This window comes from Pseudoliparis swirei, chromosome 1, assembly GCF_029220125.1.
Source record: "Pseudoliparis swirei isolate HS2019 ecotype Mariana Trench chromosome 1, NWPU_hadal_v1, whole genome shotgun sequence".
Taxonomy (NCBI): Eukaryota; Metazoa; Chordata; class Actinopteri; order Perciformes; family Liparidae; genus Pseudoliparis; species Pseudoliparis swirei.
Genome location: NC_079388.1, coordinates 2,472,739 through 2,499,240, shown reverse-complemented (window position 1 = coordinate 2,499,240; position 26,502 = coordinate 2,472,739). Strand labels below are relative to the sequence as shown.

At 48.0% G+C, this 26,502-nt stretch overlaps 1 protein-coding gene across 2 annotated transcripts in view; it reads right to left on the bottom strand.

The window, feature by feature from the left end:
- Positions 1-26,502, bottom strand: part of pvrl2l (PVR cell adhesion molecule related 2 like) — a 350,989-nt gene that overhangs the window by 199,928 nt on the left and 124,559 nt on the right. For both annotated transcript variants that reach the window (XM_056412531.1, XM_056412522.1), the window contains exons 3-6: positions 24,818-25,061; positions 10,200-10,493; positions 2,055-2,172; positions 1,251-1,399 (exon numbers count right to left, since the gene is read on the bottom strand). In XM_056412531.1, coding sequence (XP_056268506.1) covers positions 1,251-1,399; positions 2,055-2,172; positions 10,200-10,493; positions 24,818-25,061 — 805 coding nt within the window. The remainder of the gene's footprint in view (positions 1-1,250; positions 1,400-2,054; positions 2,173-10,199; positions 10,494-24,817; positions 25,062-26,502) is intronic.

Below are 26,502 nucleotides of genomic sequence, written 5' to 3'. Positions count from 1 at the left end.
GAGTGTACGTGTGTGTGTGTGTGTGTGGCTTGTGTGTGCTTGTGTGTGTGTGTGTGTGTGTGTGTGAGGACGTTTGCATGTGAAGCATTTCACGGTGTTCAGCTCCCGTAGCTTCCTGACGCTCCGTCAGTCACACTGCCAGCGAGAATGGGAGCGGCGTAGCCACGTGTGAACCTCCCACGCCTCCCCCCCGACACGCCGCCCGGCTACAAAGCGTCTCTGTTCCTCGGGAGGAGACGATTCAAATCTCCGGCTCTCGTTTCCCACGAATGTTTCTAAATGTAGCTCTCTCTCCCTCCGACGCCGGCGAAGAGAGAGGGAAGTTGTTCCGCTGGAAAGACGGCAACCGGTTCATCAAAACAATGAGAAACAACAAGGAGAGTCAACGGAAGTGAAACGCTTTGACCAGTCAAGCAGGCAGTGTGGACACACACACACACACACACACACACAGCGATGAAAAAAAAGAAGAGAGGAGACACTGTTGACAGGCTTGGAGGCCTGCATGCTGAAGAGCAGTGAGGCATTGGAGCATGTTCCTGGGTTTCGTGTGTGTGTGCTAGTGAGTGTGTGTGTGTGTGTGTGTGTGTGAGTGTGTCGGATCAATGTGTGAAAGCATCAGAGGGCACGGGGGTAAAAATAGAAGAAGAAAAAACCCCAAACTGGACGCCGTGGCAACAGCGGCCGAATCACCGGACTACAAAGGTCAAAGGTCGAGACCCAGAGAGAGCATGCGGACACGTGAAGGTCGTCCTCGTACCAGAGCGGGAAAGAGGAGATTCAGAAGGTGGAAGAGGAAACTGAAGAAAGAGCCGGAGCTGTTAGTTCGAAAAGAAGAAAGAAAGAAAGAAAGAGAGAACAGTGGATGTGAAGAAGGGAACAAGGAAGAAGAGAAGGAAAAGCAAAACCTGTGCAAACTGGCTCACACCAACGTCAACTTTAGAAACCCCTCCAGACAATCCACCGCAGGGCCAGAGCCCCCGGGGGTCAAGGGTCACGAGTCGGCCCTCGCCCTGAGATCTGGCCCCAATGCGGGGTGGGGGGGGGGGTGCAGCTCCCACATCAGCCCTGATCCCAGCATGAGCACAGCATATCTGTGTGTGTGTGTGTGAGAGAGGTTTATGTCTCTGTGCATGTGTGTAAGTGTATCTGTATTCCTGCAGTTGGAGATAATGTGTGAAGTAGCATTAGCCACCTCGTGTGATTCTCAGTGTGTGTGTGTGTGTGTGTGTGAGCGCCGTTGGACTCACCGATGACGAGGGTGGTGATCTGGTGGTGGCTGGCGCCGTGCTTGTTCTTGACCTCGCAGATGAAGGTGGTGTTGACGGCGTCGTCCACTTTCCTCACCGTCAACTTGTTGCCGCTCACCACCACCGTGTCCGGCAGAGCGCCCGACGCCCTGGGGGGGGGGGGGGGGGGAGGGACCATGAGAGAGGGCAGTGAGGAGGGAGGGAGGGGGGGGGGAAGGAAGAGAGGAAGTAGGGAAGGAAATGAGGAGGAATTGAGGCATGTAGGATGGAGAGAGAGGAAGAAGAGGACAGGAGATGAGGGGTCACAGGAGAGGAGAGAGGAGGCAGTACAGAGGGAGGAGAGAGGAAGGAAGGGAGGAGGAAATAAGGGGAAAGTGAGGCGGGTAGGATGGAGGGAGAGGAAGAAGAGGACAGGAGATGAGGGGTCACAGAAGAAGAGAGAAGGGAGGGAGGAAGAGGGAAGGACGTAAGATGAAATACGAGGAAGCAAAAAACAAATAAAGACAGATGGGGCGAGGAAAGGAAGGAGCGATTAGAGATGTCAAAGCAGAGTGTTTGTGATCTTCAGAGCGGCGTTAACGCCTCATCACAGACGCGTGAGCAGCCGCTCCGTCGCCACAAGGACGCCACGCACAGAGCGCCGCCGCCATCTGCCCGCCGCCGCCAGCATCGTGTGCTCGTCAGGAAACGAGCAAACGAGTCGTTCGGAGACGAGCCGCGGTGGAACAGTGAGGAACTCCGTCGCTCTCTCTCGGAGCGGGGGAGGGGGGGAGGGGTACAGCAGAAAGAGGCGTGGTCGCTTACGCGGTCCAGGTGACGGCGGTGGGCGCGGGGTTCCCGTTGGCCATGCAGAGCAGCGTGGCGTCCGAGCGGCCCACGTACCAGTTGTTGTCGTAGCCCTCGATGGACACGGAGGGCGGGTCTGCAGGAGGGAGACAAGCAGTCACAACCTCGTCAAGATAGCAGCTCCTCCCACTTAGCATCTCCACAACGCCCGTTAGCGAGCGTGCTACAGCCAGAGAGGGTCGACAGCCAGCGGGACGGAGCTCGTCTCGCTTCAGGCGTCGCATGGAGGTGTGTGTGAGCGACGCCGGGTCCTGAGTCGAGTCCGATCGGTCCGCCCTCGAGTCGGAGGCGGACGTCCGCGCCAACATGTGAGGACATGAGCCGGAGCGGTTCCCGAGAACGAGCCGGACGGACAGCCGGCGACCCGAGGACACGACGCCTCGGGACGCAGCTGTCGGCGGCGTGGAGCCTTCGCGACTCGCGTTAACAAGAATCAGTTAGCGTCGGTTTCACAGGAGGCGGAGCCTCGTGTGTGTGTGTCGGAAGGTAAAGCAGGCAGAGCAGAAAACACTTCGCCGAGAGAGAGAGGGACGGGGACCGGAGTGTGAGGAGAGGACTGGGTGCTGGAGACTCAGTGTGTGTGTGTGTGTGTGTGTGTGTGTGTGTGTGTGTGTGTTTGTGTGTGTGTGTGTTTTCCTCCTGGAGAGCGTTGACCTATTAAAGCTGATCTGAGCTACACAGGAGACGGGATCCCTCACGCCTTCACTAAACTAACACAACGAGGGGTCGAGGTGTGTGTGTGTCAACTTCAACTTCAACTTCAACTTCAAGTTTTTATTGTCACATCCCCTTTTATACAAGTATAATCGGTTTGTGAAATTCTTATGTGCAAAACACCCGACAGCAGTAGCAGACTAAAAAAAGAATAAGAATGAGAATGAGAATAGACTATACAATATCCACACAAAAAAAGAAGAAAGTATTAACAATATATATATAAAACAATGTAATAGAATATACATCATGACAATATATATATATAAAACAATGTAATAAAATATACACTTTTTTGAGACAATATATATATATATATGTATATATATATACAATATATATATATATAAAACAATGTAATAAAATATACACCATGGCCATAGATATTCACATGATAATCTGTTAGAACATGGTGTATAGTGTTAATGAGGAGTCTCAGTCCTTGTTCAGCAGCCTGATGCAGCCTGACACAGAAGAAGCCGTCCCTCAGTCTGTTTATCGTGCATGCACTTGATACTGCGGTATCGCCTGCGCCTGACAACGGTAGAAAGGGTGAACAGTTTGTGGCAAAAAGTGGTTATTGTCTTTCATCATCCGTTTGGCCCTGTACCACGCACCGGCTTAGTGTATATGTCAGGATGGAGAGGAAGCTTCACCTCCAACGATGTACACTTGTGCCGACCGCACCACCCTCTATAGTGCCCCTCGCTCCAGGCGGTGCAGTTCCGATTACCAGACGGTGATGCAACCTGTCAGAACTGCTCTCGATGGTACTGGTGGTGAGAGATGTTCTGAGGATCACGAGGGAGACCATGTTGAATTTCCTCAGTCGCCAGGAAATACAGGCGCGATTTATTGCATCCATTTTCACCACGTGAGTGGTGTGCGTGGGTCCATGTGAGGTCCTCGGGAGATGTGCCGAGTGAACTTGAAACTGCCTGACCCTCCTCTACTGCAACTTCCGTCTATGTGGAGATGGGGGTGTGCTCTCCTCTCCGCTTCCCTGTAGTCCACGATCAGCTCCTTGGTCTTCTTGGACGTTGAGGGCCAGGAGGCTGTTCTCCTGGCTTCCCACTGGTACTCAGTGATCCAACCTCCTCCAGAGTAGGGCTGTCTAAGTCGTCGGCCCGGCTGGCATCAGCTCCCCCAACACTCAAGTTGTAGTCGTCAGCAAACTTGATGATGATCGCGTTGGAGCTGTGTATGTGGCCGTGGCAGTCAAAAGCAGGGTGTACAGGGGAGTAGAGGGCCTGGGGCTCACTCCTCCCTGAGGCTCCGTGTGTTGAGGTCAAGCGGCTCTGAGGTGGTACCCATCCTCACCACCTGGCGGCGGGTGCAGTTGCGACATGTGAGCAGCCAGCCCGGTTGTGAGTGCGGAAAATGTCGTGGCAGCGGCCACACCGCTTCAAGCAAAGTCCCCCAGGGGAAAGGGCGGTGAAGTGCCTCTTCGGCGGGGAGTTTTGAGTTGAAATGCATGGGCAGGGGAGCAAGACAAAGAAGCTGACAACTGAACATTTATGAAACAGGGAGAGAGGTAGCAAAACCGTCAGGGGTGCACCAAGACTTTGAACCTCCAGACAACACCTGGGCAGGGAGAGGTGAAGGGTCCGAGCGCCCACTGGTCTGCCCATGCGGGTGGGGTGGTCCATCAGCCCTTCCAGATGAGCACAGCATATCTGTGTGTGTGTGTGGCACGCGTTTGCATGTGACCATTTGGGGTGTTCAGCTCCTCAGCGATGTACTGTGCCGCCGCACACCCTCTGTAGTGCCAGCCAGGGCAGTGTGAACCTCCACGCCTCTCCCCCCCGACCACGCCGCCCGGCTACAAAGCGTCTTCTGTTCACCGGAGGAGAGGCATTCAAATCTCGACTCTCGTTTCCCACGAATGTTTCTAAATAGCTCTCCCTCCGGCCGGCGAAGAGAGAGGAAGTTGTTCCGCTGGAAAGACGGCAACCGGTTCATCAAAACAATGAGAAACAACAAGGAGAGTCAACGGAAGTGAAACGCTTTGACCAGTCAAGCAGGCAGTGTGGACACACACACACACACACACAGCGATGAAAAAGAAGAGAGGAGACACTGTTGACAGGCTTGGAGGCCTGCATGCTGAAGAGCAGTGAGGCATTGGAGCATGTTCCTGGGTTTCGTGTGTGTGCGCTAGTGAGTGTGTGCGCTAGTGAGTGTGTGTGTGTGTGTGTGTGTGTGAGTGTGTCGGATCAATATGTGAAAGCATCAGAGGCACGGGGTAAAAATAGAAGAAAAAACCCCAAACTGGACGCCGTGGCAACAGCGGCCGAATCACCGGACTACAAAGGTCAAAGGTCGAGACCCAGAGAGAGCATGCGGACACGTGAAGGTCGTCCTCGTACCAGAGCGGGAAAGAGGAGATTCAGAAGGTGGAAGAGGAAACTGAAGAAAGAGCCGGAGCTGTTAGTTCGAAAAGAAGAAAGAAAGAAAGAAAGAGAGAACAGTGGATGTGAAGAAGGGAACAAGGAAGAAGAGAAGGAAAAGCAAAACCTGTGCAAACTGGCTCACACCAACGTCAACTTTAGAAACCCCTCCAGACAATCCACCGCAGGGCCAGAGCCCCCGGGGGTCAAGGGTCACGAGTCGGCCCTCGACCTGAGATCTGGCCCCAATGCGCGGTGGGGGGTGCAGCTCCCACATCAGCCCTGATCCCAGCATGAGCACAGCATATCTGTGTGTGTGTGTGTGAGAGAGGTTTATGTTTCTGTGCATGTGTGTAAGTGTATCTGTATTCCTGCAGTTGGAGATAATGTGTGAAGAAGCATTAGCCACCTCGTGTGATTCTCAGTGTGTGTGTGTGTGTGTGTGTGCCGCCGTTGGACTCACCGATGACGAGGGTGGTGATCTGGTGGTGGCTGGCGCGTGCTTGTTCTTGACCTCGCAGATGAAGGTGGTGTTGACGGCGTCCACTTTCCTCACCGTCAACTTGTGCCGCCACCACCACCGTGTCCGCAGAGCGCCGACGCCCTGGGGGGAGGACCATGAGAGAGGGCAGTGAGGAGGGAGGAGGGGAAGGAAGAGGAAGTAGGGAAGGAAATGAGGGGGAATTGAGGCATGTAGGATGGAGAGAGGAAGAAGAGGACAGGAGATGAGGGTCACAGGAGAAGAGAGGAGGCAGTACAGAGGGAGGAGAGAGGAAGGAAGGAAGGAGGAAATAAGGGGAAAGTGAGGCAGGTAGGATGGAGGGAGAGGAAGAAGAGGACAGGAGATGAGGGGTCACAGAAGAAGAGAGAAGGGAGGGAGGAAGAGGGAAGGACGTAAGATGAAATACGAGGAAGCAAAAAACAAATAAAGACAGATGGGGCGAGGAAAGGAAGGAGCGATTAGAGATGTCAAAGCAGAGTGTTTGTGATCTTCAGAGCGGCGTTAACGCCTCATCACAGACGCGTGAGCAGCCGCTCCGTCGCCACAAGGACGCCACGCACAGAGCGCCGCCGCCATCTGCCCGCCGCCGCCAGCATCGTGTGCTCGTCAGGAAACGAGCAAACGAGTCGTTAGGAGACGAGCCGCGGTGGAACAGTGAGGAACTCCGTCGCTCTCTCGGGAGGGGGGTACAGCAGAAAGAGGCGTGGTCGCTTACGCGGTCCAGGTGACGGCGGTGGGCGCGGGGTTCCCGTTGGCCATGCAGAGCAGCGTGGCGTCAGGCCCACGTACCAGTTGTTGTCGTAGCCCTCGATGGACACGGAGGGCGGGTCTGCAGGAGGGAGACAAGCAGTCACAACCTCGTCAAGATAGTAGCTCCTCCCACTTAGCATCTCCACAACGCCCGTTAGCGAGCGTGCTACCGCCAGAGAGGGTCGACAGCCAGCCGGACGGAGCTCGTCTCGCTTCAGGGCGTCGCGTGGAGGTGTGTGTGAGCGACGCCGGGTCCTGAGTCGAGTCCGATCGGTCCGCCCTCGGAGGCGGGCGTCGCCAACATGTGAGGACATGAGCGGGCGGTTCGAGAACGAGCCGGACGGACAGCCGGCGCCCCGAGGACACGACGCCTCGGGGCGCAGCTGTCGGCGGCGTGGAGCCTTCGCGACTTGCGTTAGCAAGAATCAGTTAGCGTCGGTTTCACAGGAGGCGGAGCCTCGTGTGTGTGCGTCGGAAGGTAAAACAGGCAGAGCAGAACGCCGCCGAGAGAGGACGGGACTGAGTGAGGAGAGGACTGGGTGCTGGAGACTCAGTGTGTGTGAGTGTGTGTGTGTGTTTGTGTGTGTTTGTGTGTGTGTTTGTGTATGTGTGTGTTTTCCTCCTGGAGAGCGTTGACCTATTAAAGCTGATCTGAGCTACACAGGAGACGGGATCCCTCACGCCTTCACTAAACTAACACAACGAGGGGTCGAGGTGTGTGTGTGTGTGTGCACGCTCTGGTGCTTCTATCTTTGCGGGGACCACTGTCCAGAGTGGGGTCCCCTTGATTCTGAGCTGGTTTTAAGGGTTAAAGTCTCGGGTCTAGAGATACTGCGTGTCTCACAAAGTATTGGTAGTAAGGAAGAACAAACACCGACCCTCAGCCTCATGTATACATGTACATCAATTTTAATGAATGCGCATATATACGCCTATGCAAGAACAGCACAAACATATGTGCTAAATCTGATCACACACACACACACACACCCACACACACACACACAGGCACCGTGTGTGTTCATATGTCTTTAAAGCCGGCAAAGACAAGTGGACAGCTTGACGTGTGGGCGTGACCCCGTGTACGAGTGAGCATGTAGCCGTGGAGTTTCTCAAATGTATTTAATTTGCCACCGCTTGACAGGCAGTTTGATTATATGTGTGTGTGTGTGCGTGTGTGTGTGTGTGGTCTAAAATGGCAGATTATAAGTAGAGGCTGAACAAAGACAATCTGTCGGGTCTGTGCGGTAAACGGCAGCGAGGTCACACGGCGGAGTCTCTGCCGCCGGCGTGAAGACCAGAGAACCTGTTAAATATCTTGATCTCATGAAAATGTATGGACTCAATGAAAGCAGTGTGTGTGTGTGTGTGTGTGTGTGTGTGTGTTGTTGTTAACAGTGTGCTAACATTTGCCAACATCTCAGGCAACTTTCTTTTCCCAGAGAGCGGTTCTTTTCAGCAGCAGTCGGTTGTGAACACAGGGGTCGGTTCCCGTCTGCCATCATCACTCGGAGCGTAATCACAGCGTTCTGGATTACTTTGTCACAATCTGCTTCCAAATGAACAAATAAGGAGAAACACAAAGACTCTGAAGGTCTTCAACCCGCCCTGTTGTTTGTGCAGCTAAACACGCTGAGAATGAAAAGTGGATGGAATGACTCCAATGCAAGTAAATGGACTGTTTCTAGTCTTCCGACCAATTCGCGACATCCCCCATCCCCCATCCACACACTGATGGGAGGAGCCACCTGCCCAGCAGGACTAAATACATTCACACACACACCATGGAACAGCTACCGGAGAAAAGTTGGCTCAAGCGTCTTGCCCAGTGGTCCCCAAACTACGGCCCGCCTCCACATTTGGCCCGCCCCCCTGAACAATACCAGAGACACATTCAGATTTTTTTATATTTTTTTAGTCTGACCACACAAATCCTAGACTAGCCCTGTCAAATAGAACGTAAAAATGGAGAAAAGATTAGGTAAGATCCCGGAAAGGGTTATTAATATTTGGTTATGTGTGACTTTCTGGAAAACAATACATTTTTGTTTGGGGGGGGGGGGTCACCTGGCCCGCTGCCGTTGAGATTGCAGTGGGACACGGAGAAAATGTGAAGTGGTGCTCTTCGCAATAAAACATCTTTGATGGGATGTGTCCTTGAGGACTGTTCAGGCCCCAGAAAAAAGGAATTTGTTTCATGAATGACTGAATGATATTTGTTATTACTATCATTACAGGGCTGAGTCAGAGCGGAGGACCTTTTGTTCTTAAACTGTTTATTATCATTATTTAGATTGGTGGTCAGAACAATAAAATGACCGTAGTTGTGCTTCTAAAAGCTTTGAGGCTTCAATCAACGTGGATGTGGTGTGGTGACAACAAAAGAAAGTCACCTGCACTTTTCAATTCTTGTAGTCAATGGCATCATGGCCTGCCCCTCTATTAATGAGATCGGGAGGGAACATTTCTCCTCCATCATCATTTACGTTCAAATGGTAGTTATTCTCCTCACACTGGTTATTTGCACCAATCTAGAGACAAATGTCGACATCCATCCATTTTTCGGGAAACCTTTTGCCCCAAAACGCGAAAGCAGTGCACCGACCTGGAGCTGCGACTGTGAGTCAGCGGTGAGCAGATCTGTCTTTTAATCAGCGGTTTGATTCCCGGCCGCCCTAGTCAATGTGTCCTTGAGCAAGACACTTAACCCTGAATGGCTGCCAGCTGTGTCTACGCTGTGTGAATGTAGGTCGCTTTGGATAAAAGCATCAGCTAACTGTGTTGTAGTGCTCTGACATTGGATGTTACAGGGCCTGTGATACAGGCAGGTGCTCAGATATGATGCATTTGATGTTGTATTCTTTCACTCTGGGGCTTTCAATCCTATGTAACTCAAGGCTCACTTGTAAAAAATCAAAGAGAGTCTGATATTTCACAACGGATGCTTTGGAGCTCTTCCTGGCTGGTTTCTCTAGCACATCACTTCTTAGCGTGAACAAGCAATCCTTGGATCTCTATCGAGAGAACGTCGGCTAGCGAACGCAGGATGATGTTTGTCGTGACGTTCAAACAGAACTGGTCATTGAAATTCTTTGAATTACCGTTATTTTTTTGTAAATTACACAATAAAAAAATGTAATCGAACAATTTTAAAGTGCCACTAGTGGGGTTTGGAATAGTTAAGAAGTTTCCTCGAATTAGATCAGAGCAAATTAATATTCCACATGTATCACGATGTGTTTTGTATCTCAGGACTATTGCCTCTGCCCTCTTGGGGACGGCCGAGCGCTCCAATGCCGGCACACGGCCCTTCACACCGCCGATGAACATATCAGTATTCCTGTTGCACCCACAGTGTCTAAACTATGCAAAACAGAAAATGTGTTCTCAGAATTGACAACAAATAGACCAGATGTTGTTGTTTTTGTTATTTAGATGATTAGAGAAGTGAGTTTCAGAAGCGTAGGAGGGGGGGGAAGAAAGTGACATTTAAGTATCGTCTTCGATTCACTGCGAGGATATAAAAGGTATGCACTGTTTTCTATATGGGGCCCATGGTGTAATGTCTACGGGTCAGTCTATAGGGGATGCCAAAGTCGCGGCCTAGAGGCTCTGACTTTGCCAGTTGTCTCTTTTGGCTCCAGCAGGTGTTTGCATCCTCGATTGGACCTGTGATCCCCTCAGGTGAGGCATCGTGTGTGTTGTATGTCTACGTGGACATTACTGTGTGAACCTCGATGTCCTTACATTCCACCGAGAGCTTGAGGGGGTAAACCCACGGCTGCGCCTGCGTCCTCTGGTCGACCATGCAGGTCACCTCCCCGCCATTGTCCGCCGGCGTGGGGACCAGCTGGTACTCGCTGCGCACCGTCACCGTGCCGTCCGGCCCGTTCGTGGTGCTGGTCGAGTGGTTGCCTCCGACCGACGCCAGCCACTTGATGGTGGCCGCCGGTTTGCCGTCCGCCGCCTCGCACCGGGCCACCACCACCAACTTGGAGCCGGCCTGGACGGTCACAACTTTGGCGGAGTTCTTCGGTTTGGCTGGCGGGAGAAGAAGAGGGGGGGAGAGGGTTAGGGTCAGCAGGAGAGGGGCTCCATCAGTGTGGTTGAGCATGGACATCCTCACAGCCTCGGCAAACTTAAACATTCACAGTTCAGTGGCTCAAAAAGAGCCGTTTGCCAATTAGTCTGCATGTTTTGGCATCGACCAACGAGTTTCCAGTGAGTTCAGCATCCTAGAGGTCTTTGCAGGTGGTCTCCCCCCCCAATTAAAGTGGCACATCAAACATAGCAACAGTTCCAAGCGTTCACATCACAGCGGTGACATGGAACACATTGCTGTTGGTTCTACATCGGCTTCGTTAAACCAAACTGGACTCATCAAGCGGCAACGCTGAATGAAAATGGAGAAGAGGAAAAAACGACTTCTTACACGCAATCAATCAATCGGAAAATGTCAAATGAATTCCATTATTTCATAATGTCGAGTGTTTCAACGAACTTTCTCTTGTTGCAACTCCCACTCATCTCCCACATGTGTCACGTCGCTCTGCCGGAGGCGAGTTCGTAGACGTCGTCCATTAACGCCTTTCAATCCGCTGCATTCGCCGGTGTTTACAGAGGTGTGATGGTAATCGTGGACATTGAAAGACAGGTCAGGCAATTATTGAAAACACTTTTACTGTCGGTGGAGAAATTGGTCTCCGTCCGTGTTGCTGAAAGAAGCCATCACTCTTTCATCCACAACGTTTATATTCACATTCATTTTAAACGTGTTATTGGACATTTCTGCCGCCGCCGGATTGCAAGTATCTTGACATCGAGACCTTGCCGCCACTCTCACCCACCTTTGTGGGGGAGAGAGATTTAATTTCCCTTAACCAATCACCAGGGGCCACCTTCATTTGAAGAGAACACCAACGCTCAGCCGAGCCGACGCGCTCTGCTTTTTTTGTGCGAATGGTTCAGTAAAAATGAACGATGTCGGTGGATACGGAGAAGACGCGTTAGCGCTTGGCAACGGCGTGATTTATTCTCCCGTTCGACCCACCCGTGGTGCTGATTAGCAAACTGCCGGTCCATTATCAATAGGCTGAATGCCAGAGACTGACGGGGAGACACAAAGAAATGTTTCCAAACAGTTCGCTGCATGAGGCGTGTTTGGTTGACGAAACCAAGCACCAGAAACACATCGCTGGAGAAGTCATATCCACCACACGCAAGTATTCACATGCAAGTATTCAACTTGAGTGTTTAGTCAAGGATTTAGTAGATTTAGTAGATTTTTTCATGACAAAATATTTGCATTTCTAAACTTTTCTAAACACGACCCCCCTAAACACCGTCCAAGGGATGCTCAGTGCCCTCTGGCGAGGCGGCTGCCTGCCTCAACTTGCTCTACGACGTCTTTCCTCTGGCCTTGGCACACCGAGGCCGGTGGCTGGACGATGGCCAGGGCCAAGCAGAAACAAGTCGGGCGTATCTGCCAAGCGTGAAGATTTGTAACCGAGTGTGGAGCCGGCTGCTGAAATGTGGAAATCAAGGTGGCATTCACAGCCGACATCTGTCACAGTCACAGAGTTTTGCGTTGGACCCATCCAGACGCCCAGGAAGCTAATGAGTGAAGCCCAGTACTGAAGCCCAATACTGAAGCCCAGTACTGACCCACGTTGTGACTTAAGATGCGTTCACACCAAAAGCGGAACTATTTTTCGCGCGACCGAATCCCATGAGAAGTCACCGTACAGACGCGTGTGGCTGCGATAGACGCGATATTTTCCCGATTGGCGCGTTTGGGGCGACGCGATGTGGGCGTCGCGTTTCCAGCGGCACAATTTTCGCCCCGAGTTGAAATATTTCCACTTTGAGGCGGTCATCTCGCAACTCGGGCCAATCGGCTCTTGAGTTCCGCTCTCGTAGCTGGAAGCGGAAGTCTTTCAGACGTAACAGTAACTTCATCGGTGAAAGTGACCGAGCTGAGTGAGCCTACGGGTGATGTCATCAACCCAAACACGAGGGCGTTAGTGTGTGAGACGTCCACAACAAGTATAAAGCAGAACTAGTGGTTAGTTATTCTGGTGGATGAAGGAGATGATAACGGTCTTTACGGAGACGAGACACGGAGATAAGCCCCGACCCTCACGCAGCGTCTCGACGGTTATGACCTGAACACGGTGAATGGTCGAGCGAGTAAACTCACGCGTTTTGGGCGACGCGAAAAATCGCTTCCCTTTTGGTGTGAACGCACCTTTACTTTTGGCCCACTTTCTGCCGGGCCAATAGCAGTGACCACGCCATTGCAGTCTGGCTACAGGGACACCGCGGTAGCCTCCAGAGCCTCCTGAAGACCCGGCGTCTGAAACCAGATTACAAATGGTTTGTTGCACTTGGTCCATCTCACGCATGGCCGGGCAGAGACCAGCCCTTTTTGGACCCCCCTCACCATCACTGACCTATTTACTTCCTTAACTTCACCAAGGTTGACCCAGAATAATCTCCTATCTGGGTTGAACGCTTGAAGCAATCTGTCCACTCAGTATCTGTTCAGGGGCTTTTCAACTTCACGTTGGCTCCGTGGTCGGTCCACCGCCGGTTGGTCCAGATAAAAAAAAAAACCTGTGGTGCAGTTACAGTAAAGGAAAAATGGAAAAGATTCAGGTGGCATTTAATGATGCGTTCAGAATCCTGCTCACGCTTCAGATGGACGAGTGCAGGTCAGACGTCTGAGAGCCGTAATGTTCCCACGTTCCACGCTGTTGTCAGGAATTTGAGAAATAAATTTGAACGTCTCAGAGAATGTGGTTCTAAAAAGCCTTGGCTGACCCTCACTGAGTGGTACCAGGTGTTCTGGTTTCTGGAAGCAATGGAACACGTGTTGCATGTTCTTTAACCAAAAGTGACTTTCTAGCTGCAATGGTTGGATCTATGTCCTCGTATTGTGTTTGATATACTGTTGTATTTGTGTTTGTTGTTTTATGGACTCATAAGTCTGGAATAAAGAAATATATATATATGAGTGAAAGGTCAAGTCAACTATCCGATGAATACTTCATCCATGTTGACCAGATGTCACTTCTAGAGCAGCCTGGGTCACGTATGTTGATGTTGTTGATGTTTCCATACATATATATGTATGTATGTGTGTATGTATATATGGTATGTGTATGTATATATATATCTATATATATACGTATATATATATATTTATATATATATATGGTATGTGTATGTATATATATATATATATGGTATGTGTATGTATATATATATATACGTATATATATATATTTATATATATATATGGTATGTGTATATATATATATACATATATATATATATGGTATGTGTATGTATATATATATATACGTATATATATATATATATGGTATGTGTATGTATATATATATATATATATATATACACTACCATTCAAAAGTTTGGGCTCATCCAGACAATTTCGTGTCTTCCATGAAAACTCACTTTTATTTATCAAATGAATTGAAAATTGAATAGAAAATATAGTCAAGACATTGACAAAGTTAGAAATAATGATTAATATTTGAAGTATTAATTTTGTTCTTCAAACTTCAAGCTCAAAGGAAGGCCAGTTGTATAGCTCATATCACCAGCATAACTGTTTTCAGCTGTGCTAACATAATTGCACAAGGGTTTTCTAATCAGACATTAGTCTTCTAAGGCGATTAGCAAACACAATGTACCATTAGAACACTGGAGTGATAGTTGATGGAAATGGGCCTCTATACACCTATGGAGATATTTCATTAGAAACCAGACACTTCCACCTAGAATAGTCATTTACCACATTAACAATGTATAGTGTGTATTTTTGATTAATGTTATCTTTATTGAAAAAACAGTGCTTTTCTTTGAAAAATAAAGACATTTCTAAGTGACCCCAAACTTTTGAACGGTAGTGTATATATATACGTATACTTCTTTTGTTTAATTCTGATTGTTGTACATTTTGCTGATCGAAATAATCTCAACTCAACTCAACAAAGAATCCTCCATGTCTCAACTACAATATGCAACCAGTGATCGATCCGGTGTCCGCTCGATGCCTGCAGACACTCGCCCGGTTCCTCCGTGTCTCCGTCCCTAAACATGGATTTATTCACCGCTGCATCCTGATGAAGGTTGTAGCCAAGTGGTGTGTTTCTGATTGTTTGTATTTTCTCCTTTGCTGCATACATTAGCCAGAAATCAATAAAGGCTTCTGGATCTTGTTAAAATTGTTGAATTCATGTCTCACCAGCTGCCCAGGTTGGTAATCATCTCCTCTCAGCTTGAGACGCCGCCACGGAATATTTCCAGTTATTGTCGGGGGCGGGAAAAAAACAAAAAACATCTGTTACGGCTCTCTATGTCTCCTCTATTGTTAACAATACATGAATATTCGAGTAAGGCGGAGGACGGTTTATACTGCAATTATTCTGTGTTGTTTTGACAACTCATTATCGGATGCTAGAAATGTTGACAAAATGCACAAATTTAATCTTATGGGTAATTGAGCCAATTTGAGCTCGAGGCGTTTTTTGCTAAATGCCTCAAATGTAACAAAAAAGAAGAAGGAGGAAAAAAGAAATGATCATTTGCAAATGTCACGTTCTGTGATGAGAAGCTGAAGCACGTCAGTCTGAGCCTCGCAGAGAGCGCCCGAGGCCTCGCCTCTCAGGCCCCTTTGAGCCGCCGCCAACCGCTAACCGCTCTCCGGCTGATTCGCTGCTCCCACTTGAGGGCAAATGTGAACTCAAATAGGGCATTTTATTCCTCTAATTTTCTCTCACCTTCCTCTCCGTCTGCCGTCAACAACTTAACGGTGGAACGAAATTGCGGAGGCGGTTCCGATTCCAACGAGGTCGTTACGCGGCGGCGCCGCGTTGTTCTCTGAGCCGTGGTTCTGGCTCGGCTCTCCTTCGGGTCAGGTTACCTCTCACGCGACCTTTGAAGGCCCGCCGAGCCGATACAATTATTTTTGACTTAACCTAGGCTGACCAGACGTCCTCTTTTTGAGACCTAAAAAATGCGTCCGGCAGGGATTCCAATAACGTCCGGGATTTTGCTTCGTCGGATATTTGTTTTTCTCTGGGTCTTTCACAAACTAGTATTTACCCCTTACACATTTTGGAAATGGTATCTCCCTTACGTTCCACCTTCTTGCGCGAGCTCTGACGGTATAGAGAACAGTCATTGGTCGACCGATCTCAGGGTTGCCAGATACACGATAATTATCCTCCAAATACGACCATGTTGAGCCTTTGGTACGATACTTCACCATCTCCAATCTGGCAACACTGAGCACCTTGCCGCCTCCACTAGTTGCATTGTTTACATCACCTGACATCTTTTTTATTTGTTATCAATAATGCTTCATTATATGGACAAGACACATTAAAGAAGCGCTGGACTAAATGCCACAAAAAAGATTTGTTTTACATTTGCACTTTGCAGTTTTGTTAAAGTTCAATAAATAGATGTTCATTTGTGTCATTTTTGTCATTTCATTTGTATGCATTCACATGGTCATGGTGCGGCATGTTATACCCCCCCCCCCCTTCCACCCGGCGACGAAGTGTCCTCTTTTTCACAAACTCAAATCTGGTCACCCTACTTAAGATAGATAAACTGATTCGTCCCCGGCGCTCTGAGCCCCTGCTGTGATTCCTCTTTCACCTTCTGCTCCTCTGGGGATGGAAGGAATGTTTCTGCCGAGTGCGACGCAGCTTCTTCTCACGCTGACGTGTTCACCTGGGAGCCGAGCCGCAGGCCGCGGAATACACATTCCTCCTGCTGTCTGCAGCTGGCGGAGCCATTAGGGTCATCGTGCTTCTAGAAGGGAACGTCTACGAAGCAGATGTTGAGGAGGAGGAGGAGGAGAACCTCCATCACAGAGGTTTAAAGTCACACATACATGAATATCGAGGCGTGATGGATGCTGAACGCCAGCTCTCCAGGAGAGCTAACGGAGGTGTCATCTCGGCTAACGGGAGCTCTCTCTCGCATCCAGGAGCCCCGTGGGAGTGACCCGACGCTCCCGGGCCACGGGGAGCGCCAGAAGGCCAACAGACTTCTGGGTAACGTGCCCGGTACACTCGTACACACCGGGTCAAAGGTCACACGCCTCCCCGGCAGGACCAGCTCTTCCATCTCGCAGATCGAGCCTCGTGGGATATTCATGAGCCTCGGACTCAACAATCTGGTCTTTAAATATGACGTTTGCTATTTATTTTAATGCTCATGATACATTTTGGAATTAGAAAGCGGCCCAACGACCGTTTGCAAATTCACGAAGGCAATCAATCTGTTGAGAGTTGTATCCACAGACTAGAGAGGGGCCGGGTGACGCTCTTCAGGACTCCTCAGAGGCTCCCCGTGGAGACGAGGAGCGAACGAGAACACACGCCCATCAACGCAGAGGGAGGAGTCATCCATTCATTTCTGCTGATAGACATCCAGAACCGCTGCGCACTGGCCCTTTAACGTGAACCCGGGCTCTTCAGTGTGGTTACCAATCATTCAACATTTCAAGAGGATCCGGTTTCATGTTGTCAACATTCATTACATTACATCACATGTCATTTAGAAGACGCTTTTATCCAAAGCGACTTACAATAAGTGCATTTCAACCTAGAGTACAAACTAAGAACAACAAGAATACAGGAAGTAACATTTCCTCAACATAGTCAAACTACAAAAGTACCATAAGTAAGTGCTATCTAAGTGCCACTGAAGTGCAAATCTGTGTTTTAATCCAGATATAGTCGGAAAAGATGTGTTTTCAGTCTCCGGCGGAAGATGTAGAGACTTTCTGCTGTCCTGATGTCAGTGGGGAGCTCGTTCCACCACTGAGGAGCCAGGACAGCAAACAGTCTGGATGTAGAGTGGTTAGCTCGAGGTGCAGGAGCCACAAGACGATTGGCTGTTGCCGAGCGGAGCGAACGAGCCGGGGTGTACGGTGTGACCACATCCCGGATGTAGACGGGGCCCGATCCGTTCAGAGCACGGTACGCCAGAACCAGTGTTTTGAAGCGGATGCGAGCAGCCACCGGTAACCAGTGGAGAGAGCGGAGGAGCGGAGTGGTGTGGGTGAATTTCGGGAGGCTGAAGACCAGTCGAGCTGCTGCATTCTGGACGAGCTGCAGAGGTCGGATGGCCTTAGCGGGTAGACCAGCCAGGAGGGAGTTGCAGTAGTCAAGGCGTGAAATGACCAGAGCCTGGACCAGAACCTGTGCCGCCTTCTGAGTAAGAAGAGGCCGTATTCTCCTGATGTTGTGCAGCATGTACCTACAGGAACGTGCTGTCACAGTGATGTTGGCCATCAGGTTGACTGTCTAGTGTCACCCCGAGGTTCCTGGCAGTCAGGGTAGGGGCCAACACAGAGCTGTTGAAGGTGGTAGTCAGGTCATGGGTGGGGGAGCCTTTCCCTGGAAGGAATAGTAGCTCGGTCTTGTCAGGGTTGATCTTCAGGTGGTGAGCAGACATCCACTGAGAGATGTCAGTCAGACAGGCAGAGATTCGTGCCGCCACCTGTGTTTCGGACGGTGGAAACGAGAAGATCAGTTGGGTGTCATCAGCATAGCTATGGTAGGAGAAGCCATGCGAACGAATGACAGAGCCGAGAGAATTTGTGTACAGAGAGAAGAGGAGGGACCCAGGACGGAGCCTTGAGGAACCCCAGTAGTGAGAGGACAAGGATCAGACACAGATCCTCTCCAAGTTACCCGGTAGGTGCGGTCTTTAAGGTAGGAAGAGAAAAGCGCGAGTGCAGTGCCTGAGATCCCCAGGTCCTGAAGAGAAGAGATAAGGATCTGGTGGTTCACGGTGTCAAATGCTGCAGAAAGGTCTAGAAGGATAAGGACAGAGGAGAGAGAGGCTGCTCTAGCAGAGTGAAGCTGCTCAGAGACAGCAAGGAGGGCAGTCTCTGTTGAGTGGCCGGCCTTGAATCCAGACTGGTGAGGGTCAAGAAGGCTGTTACTGTGGAGATATTCACTCATTCATTCAGTTTGTAAAATGCAATTAAAACATGTACAGCTAATATGTGGGTGTAGATATTAAGTGCAGTAATATATCTGATAAATAAGATTATAGTAAACGTGAAAGCAAGCCTTCCCGTGTTGATTCATTTTCTCTGATACAGCGTATTCATGTTTGTTTGAGTAACTTTGTGTTCATTTATGTGCAACGTTTTATTTATGAATAACACAACGCAGCATGTCTCCCGGGGCTGGAGGAGTTGGTAATTCAATCGTAAATACGTAAATATTGCACAACTTTGAATGACATTTATTGGAATACAATTGGAGCGACTCTTTAATAAGCGTCAAATAATTAATTGTTCTGGAATGAGCTTGAAAAAAGGAAAACGGCTGGCGGATGATCTGCATTTCAATGTTTGGTCTTTTTCTTTGGATTCAGGGCCCGAAAGGTGGCTCCGCCCACTAGGGGCAGACTCCGCCCCTCGTGGGTTCTGGCTGAGTTTTTTTTTTTTTAACCAACGGGCCACTGAGCCGAGAGACTGGCGACACTACATCCAGTAAGATGCGATCTGATTGGCTCCCGTCCAGTGTGTGCTACGCCATGACATCACTGCAGTGACCGATTCTTTATTCACGGCCCGATCAGCCGTAATCCGATTGGCTGGCGGTGGCGCTGCACCAATAAGTTATAATATGATTGTCTGTCGGTCTTATGTATTCACACTTAAATAAGTTGTGATATGCCCAGTGGGGGGGGGGGGGCTTCTAGATCCAATAATAAGTAATATGATCGGGTCGTATGGATTCCATGTGCAATAAGGTACAAAAGTGACCGTGTACCGGTGACTTTGAGACGGGAATCTGTCCCGGAGAGCTCGGCAGGGCGTCTCTCTCTCTCTTGCTCTCTACCTCTCCCTCCCTCTCTCTCTACCTCCCTTCCTCTCTCTCCCTCTCTCTCTACCTCTCTCTCTCCCCCTCTACCTCTCCCTTCCTCTCTCTCCCTCTCTCTCTACCTCTCTCTCTCCCCCTCTACCTCTCCCTCCCTCTCTCTCTACCTCCCACTCTCTCTCTCTACCTCCCTTCCTCTCTCTCCCTCTACCTCTCTCTCTACCTCTCTCTCTCCCCCTCTACCTCTCCCTCCCTCTCTCTCTACCTCTCTCTCTCACATGAAAGGAATCGTGAAACATTCCTCCCCGTGAGCCACACCCGCTGCAATTACCGGGCGATACTGTAATTAATATGTATTAATCACGGCCTCCTCTTGTGTCTCCGCGGTGACTCTCTGAGAAACTATTTCATGGCGGCGGATGAGGAATATCCCCCTGACCCACATCTGAGGCGGCAGCGCATTAACACGGCTTCCATGAATCCATCTCTCTCTTTTTAATTCCTCCTGTGATTGAGCTGCAGCGCGGCGGCGGCTGAATACATCAATCGTTGTGCGATTGCGCACATTTTTTGTGCAAGAAAGAAAGTGGAGATAGGGGTGTGTGTGTGTGTGTGTGTGTGTGTGCTGTGTGTTCATGTTTGTGTTCTGGCTCAGACTCTGAAACATACATCAGGTATGATGTCTTTGTGATATCCATTTGCTCCCTTCGTGATGGCTTTTTAATATCTGGCCCCGGGGGCTACGGATGAAATGTAGCGTTAGCTAAGACGCGTTCAGCGCTGGGTGGAGTGACGTGTCCCTGTTCCAATGAATACATGAACACAAAGTGAAGTCAGACATGTCAACCTCACAGACAAAGATCCTGTCATAAAAAGAAGGCGGATTACCTGAATCTGCTCAGAAGACGAGCAGCGTTTCAGTGAATACTACGAGCTCTTCATCGCCAGGCGGCGGCACGCAAACGGCGGAACACGGGGGAGCATGGACGCCACCACCTGTCTGCGATTAGAAACAGGAGGCGTCCATTGCTAACAGCAACTCAACCACTCAGTTGTTGTTGTTGTTTTTTATCATCACGACCCGGAGTTTGGAAACACTTTTTCAGATTTCACTTTTCGAAGCATATTCGCTTCTTCACCAGCGAGGAAGAGAAGAAGAGCGACTGAGCTGGGTGGAGTTCCACCGTGTGCTAGTTACATCATCGACTACTTCTTATTTCAGGAGGTTTCCATGTCTGGCACTGAAGCCCCGCCTCCTCCCCCACTCTGACAACATCCGGACAACCACCAGAGGCTGTGGACAGGAAGTGGATGAAGTCGGCGTGATGTCGCCCGTCAGTTCTGCATTTTGGCCGTCGCCATTTTAATTTTTTGCAGAAAGTGAACGTAAATGACCATATTTGGACCGAGAAGGTGTGACGTAGAGACACTGTCTACGTCTCTGGTAACACCCTGTCAATCACCTCGTAGCCCCGCCCCTAAAGCGTCCCCTGCTTCATGGTCTGTGTGACTCTAAATTACCATAAAGTACTAAATGATGACATCATGCTGTATAGAAGAAGACTTGAAACTAGAGACTGAGACATAAACTCATGTTTACAATGTTTACTGAGGGAATACATCAAGAGAGAAGAAGAGTCACTATATAGACTTCTATACAACCAGAGGAGCCCCCTGGTGGTCAGGAGAGAGAATGCAGCGTTACACATGAAGTATAGACTTCTATACAACCAGAGGAGCCCCCTGGTGGTCAGGAGAGAGAATGCAGCGTTAACACATGAAGCATAGACTTCTATACAACCAGAGGAGCCCCCTGGTGGTCAGGAGAGAGAATGCAGCGTTAACACATGAAGTATAGACTTCTATACAACCAGAGGAGCCCCCTGGTGGTCAGGAGAGAGAATGCAGCGTTAACACATGAAGCATAGCCTTCTATACAACCAGAGGAGCCCCCTGGTGGTCAGGAGAGAGAATGCAGCTTTAACACATGAAGCATAGACTTCTATACAACCAGAGGAGCCCCCTGGTGGTCAGGAGAGAGAATGCAGCTTTAACACATGAAGCATAGACTTCTATACAACCAGAGGAGCCCCCTGGTGGTCAGGAGAGAGAATAGAGGTTCAACTGGATGTAAAGATATGTATATCATTTCCGTAGCTCCATCAGGAGTGCCATGTTGTGCTCAGGGCTTTAAAGAACCTCAGCAGGTGGGCCGGCCCAGACAGACAGACACATGTACACATGTACACATGTACACGTGTACATGTGTACATGTCAGCTGGAGAAACACAAGCAAGACAACAACTAACAGACAAGAACACACAGCATGCAGCCCAACGGAACAACACTTCACATGGGCATCAGGCTGACAACAACCAGGGCTGGTTACTTATTGATGGTTCACTTATTGATGGTTCACTTATTGATGGTTCACTTATTGATAGTTGACTTATTGATGTTTCACTTATTGATCGTTCACTTATTGATGGATCACTTATTGATAGTTGACTTATTGATGGTTCACTTATTGATAGTTCACTTATTGATAGTTCACTTATTGATGGTTCACTTATTGATGGTTCACTTATTGATGGTTGACTTATTGATGGTTGACTTATTGATAGTTCATTTATTGATGGTTCACTTATTGATGGTTCACTTATTGATAGTTGACTTATTGATAGTTGACTTATTGATGGTTCACTTATTGATAGTTCACTTATTGATAGTTCACTTATTGATGGTTCACTTATTGATGGTTCACTTATTGATAGTTGACTTATTGATGGTTGACTTATTGATGGTTGACTTATTGATAGTTCATTTATTGATGGTTCACTTATTGATGGTTCACTTATTGATAGTTGACTTATTGATAGTTGACTTATTGATGGTTCACTTATTGATCGTTCACTTATTGATGGTTCACTTATTGATGGTTCACTTATTGATAGTTGACTTATTGATAGTTCACTTATTGATGGTTCACTTATTGATAGTTGACTTATTGATGGTTGACTTATTGATGGTTGACTTATTGATCGTTGACTTATTGATGGTTCACTTACTGATGTTTCACTTATTGATAGTTGACTTATTGATGGTTCACTTATTGATGGTTCACTTATTGATAGTTGACTTATTGATAGTTGACTTATTGATAGTTCACTTATTGATAGTTCACTTATTGATGGTTCACTTATTGATGGTTCACTTATTGATAGTTGACTTATTGATGGTTGACTTATTGATGGTTGACTTATTGATCGTTGACTTATTGATGGTTCACTTATTGATGGTTCACTTATTGATAGTTGACTTATTGATAGTTGACTTATTGATAGTTCACTTATTGATGGTTCACTTATTGAGGTTCACTTATTGATGGTTCACTTATTGATGGTTCACTTATTGATAGTTGACTTATTGATGGTTGACTTATTGATGGTTCACTTATTGATGGTTGACTTATTGATGGTTGACTTATTGATCGTTGACTTATTGATGGTTCACTTATTGGTGGTTCACTTATTGATGGTTCCCTTTTTGATAGTTCACTTATTGATGGTTCACTTATTGATAGTTCACTTATTGATGGTTCACTTATTGATGGTTCACTTATTGAAAGTTGACTTATTGATGGTTCACTTATTGATGGTTCACTTATTGATGGTTCACTTATTGATAGTTCACTTATTGATGGTTCACTTATTGATAGTTGACTTATTGATGGTTGACTTATTGATAGTTGACTTATTGATGGTTCACTTATTGATGGTTCACTTATTGAAAGTTGACTTATTGATGGTTCACTTATTGATGGTTCACTTATTGATAGTTCACTTATTGATGGTTCACTTATTGATAGTTGACTTATTGATGGTTGACTTATTGATAGTTGACTTATTGATGGTTCACTTATTGATGGTTCACTTATTGATAGTTCACTTATTGATGGTTAACTTATTGATAGTTGACTTATTGATGGTTCACTTATTGATGGTTCACTTATTGATGGTTCACTTATTGATAGTTCACTTATTGATGGTTAACTTATTGATAGTTGACTTATTGATGGTTCACTTATTGATGGTTCACTTATTGATGGTTCACTTATTGATAGTTCACTTATTGATGGTTAACTTATTGATAGTTGACTTATTGATGGTTCACTTATTGATAGTTCACTTATTGATGGTTAACTTATTGATAGTTGACTTATTGATGGTTCACTTATTGATAGTTCACTTATTCGATTCAATCCAAAAGTAGCAGAATGGAGAGAACGACGTCTCCTCCCCGGGACGTGGGCCTTTAGTTCGAGGAGCCGTGGCAATGGAGGATCTCCCTCCCGCCCTCCAGGCCTGATCCTCTTATTGGCCTCCTTCTGCTCATCACAATAAGGGTCCTCCAGATAATTCATTCAGGCATCGGGACAAAACAGATCAAATTCTAATTAAATGGAAAAGGTCCAAGTGTTCCACGATGTCAAGGAGGTCACATCGGAGGTCGGCCTCGGGGCTGCGCTGGTGGACAAATACGTGACAACGCAACGGAAGATGAGAGTTATGGCCGCCCAGGAGATCATCTCTCCAGCTGCTCCCATGCAGAAGCGTTCACCGGATAGGAGGACAGCACAGGGATGCCAAATGGCCACATTTGAATCTCAGCGTGTTCAACGTTGATCATTCTGTACACGTGACATCTATTGCTTCTGTCTATCCCTGAAAGGGTTTTCTCTATTTTTGAGGGAGTTTTTCCTGGTCCGACATGAGGTCAAAGGTCAGGGACGTCGTATGTGTACAGCCTGTAAAGAGTTTGTGATTCTAAATTGAACATGGAGTCACCGCTGCAGGCTTTGAAGTCCCAGTGAACAGAAGGAAGAGCGTCTTCAGCTTCTAAACTTTGAGGAATCTACAGATTAACTTCCGGTCCACAGACAGGAGAGAACAGTCAAAAAGTGAAGACGATAGAGGCTATTTCATGACCCAGATGACTCCCAAAAGGTCGACTCTATCTCAGAACAGGCCTTGAAATATTATGGTCGACTAACGTGTTTTTGAGCTATTTTCAACTATTCATTTTATTATATTTTTTTATATAAATTTGGTGAAAAATGTCACCACCGACACAATCATTGATGCATTTCATCAAAGGCAGTCGTGGCCTTTAGTTCACAGCTTAAAACGTAACATTTAAAAAGGTGTTCAAGGTCTAAAGGCGTAATAAAAGAAGGCCTTCTTCATTCAGCTAACGTGGATCAACCTGGGTTCAATGGAAGGACAATAACAACCACATTGATTTACTCAAACCAAGTCCACCAACATGGAGACTCTTCTCAGGTGATGAGCAGGTGTCTGGGGAGGCGTTTGTCCAGAGCCTCTTCTCTCAAGGGGAGTTACTACCGTTGACCTCTCTAACCCTTTGCCGGCCTGGTTGGATAGGAACATCTTGACCGGGGCGTCTCGCGCCTCTACTCACCCAGCATGACGAGGCTGGTCGTCCCCTGCTCGTTCCCAGTGGGGTAGGTGGCGTACTCGCAGGTGTAGCGGCCGGCGTCGGACATCTTGAGTTTGGAGATCCTGATGGACGGGTTCTCCAGGTTGTTGTGGAGGAAGACCACGCGGTCCTTGAAGGACAGGTTGGGGAAGCTCTGTCCGTAGGTGGGGTGGTACACAGCAATGTTGTCCCTTTGACCATCAATAGGCTCCCAGATCCAAGACACCTGAGTTCATAAAAGAACATTTCAGTTTAAAGCTAGACCTAAAAGATGAATGGACACCTTGTTTAAGCCTTTACTTGTTTATATTGTCAAGCTGGCAGCTTTAAATGTTATTAACTAGAAGTGGTTCTTAATCACAGCACACATACATACACACACAGATATACACTACCGTTCAAAAGTTTGGAATCACTTAGAAATGTCCTTATTTTTCAAAGAAAAGCATTGTTTTTTTCAATGAAGATAACATTAAATCAATCAGAAATACACTCTATACATTGTTAATGTGGTAAATGACTATTCTAGGTGGAAACGTCTGGTTTCTAATGAAATATCTCCAGAGGTGTATAGAGGCCCATTTCCATCAACGATCACTCCAGTGTTCTAATGGTACATTGTGTTTGCTAATCGCCTTAGAAGACTAATGGATGATTAGAAAACCCTTGAAAACCCTTGTGCAATTATGTTAGCACAGCTAAAAACAGTTATGCTGGAGATATAAGCTATACAACTGGCCTTCCTTTGAGCTAGTTGATTATCTGGAGCATCACATTTGTGGGTTCGATAAGACTCTCAAAATGGCCGGAAAAAAAGAACTTTCATGTGAAACTCGCCAGTCTATTCTTGTTCTTAGAAATGAAGGCTATTCCATGCGAGAAATTGCAAAGAAACTGAAAATGTCCTCCAGCGGTGTGTACTACTCCCTTCAGAGAACAGCACAAACGGGCTCTAACCAGAGCAGAAAGAGAAGTGGGAGGGCCGGGTGCACAACTCAGCAAGAAGACAAGTACATTAGAGTCTCTAGTTTGAGAAATAGACGCCTCACAGGTCCTCAACTGGCAGCTTCTTTAAATGGTACCCAAAACGCCAGTGTCAACGTCGACAGTGAAGAGGCGACTCCGGGATGCTGGCCTTCTAGGCAGAGTGGCAAAGAAAAGCCATATCTGAGACTGGCCAATCAAAAGAAAAGATTGGTATGGGCAAAAGAACACAGGCATTGGACAGAGGAAGGTTGGAAAAGGTGTTATGGACAGATGAATCCAAGTTTGAGGTGTTTGGATCACACAGAAGAACATTTGTGAGATGCAGAACAGGTGAAAAGATGCTGGAAGAGTGCCTGACACCATCTGTCAAGCATGGTGGAGGTCATGTGATGGTCTGGGGCTGCTTTGGTGCTGGTAAAGTGGGAGATTTGTACCAGGTAAAAGGGATTTTAAATAAGGAAGGCTATCACTCCATTTTGCAACGCCATGCCATACCCTGTGGGCAGCGCTTGATTGGAGCCAATTTCCTCCTCCAACAGGACAATGACCCAAAGCACACCTCCACATTGTGCAAGAACTATTGAGGGAAGAAGCAGGCAGCTTGCTGTCTGTAATGGAGTGGCCAGCACAGTCACCAGATCTCAACCCCATTGAGCTGTTGTGGGAGCAGCTTGACCGTA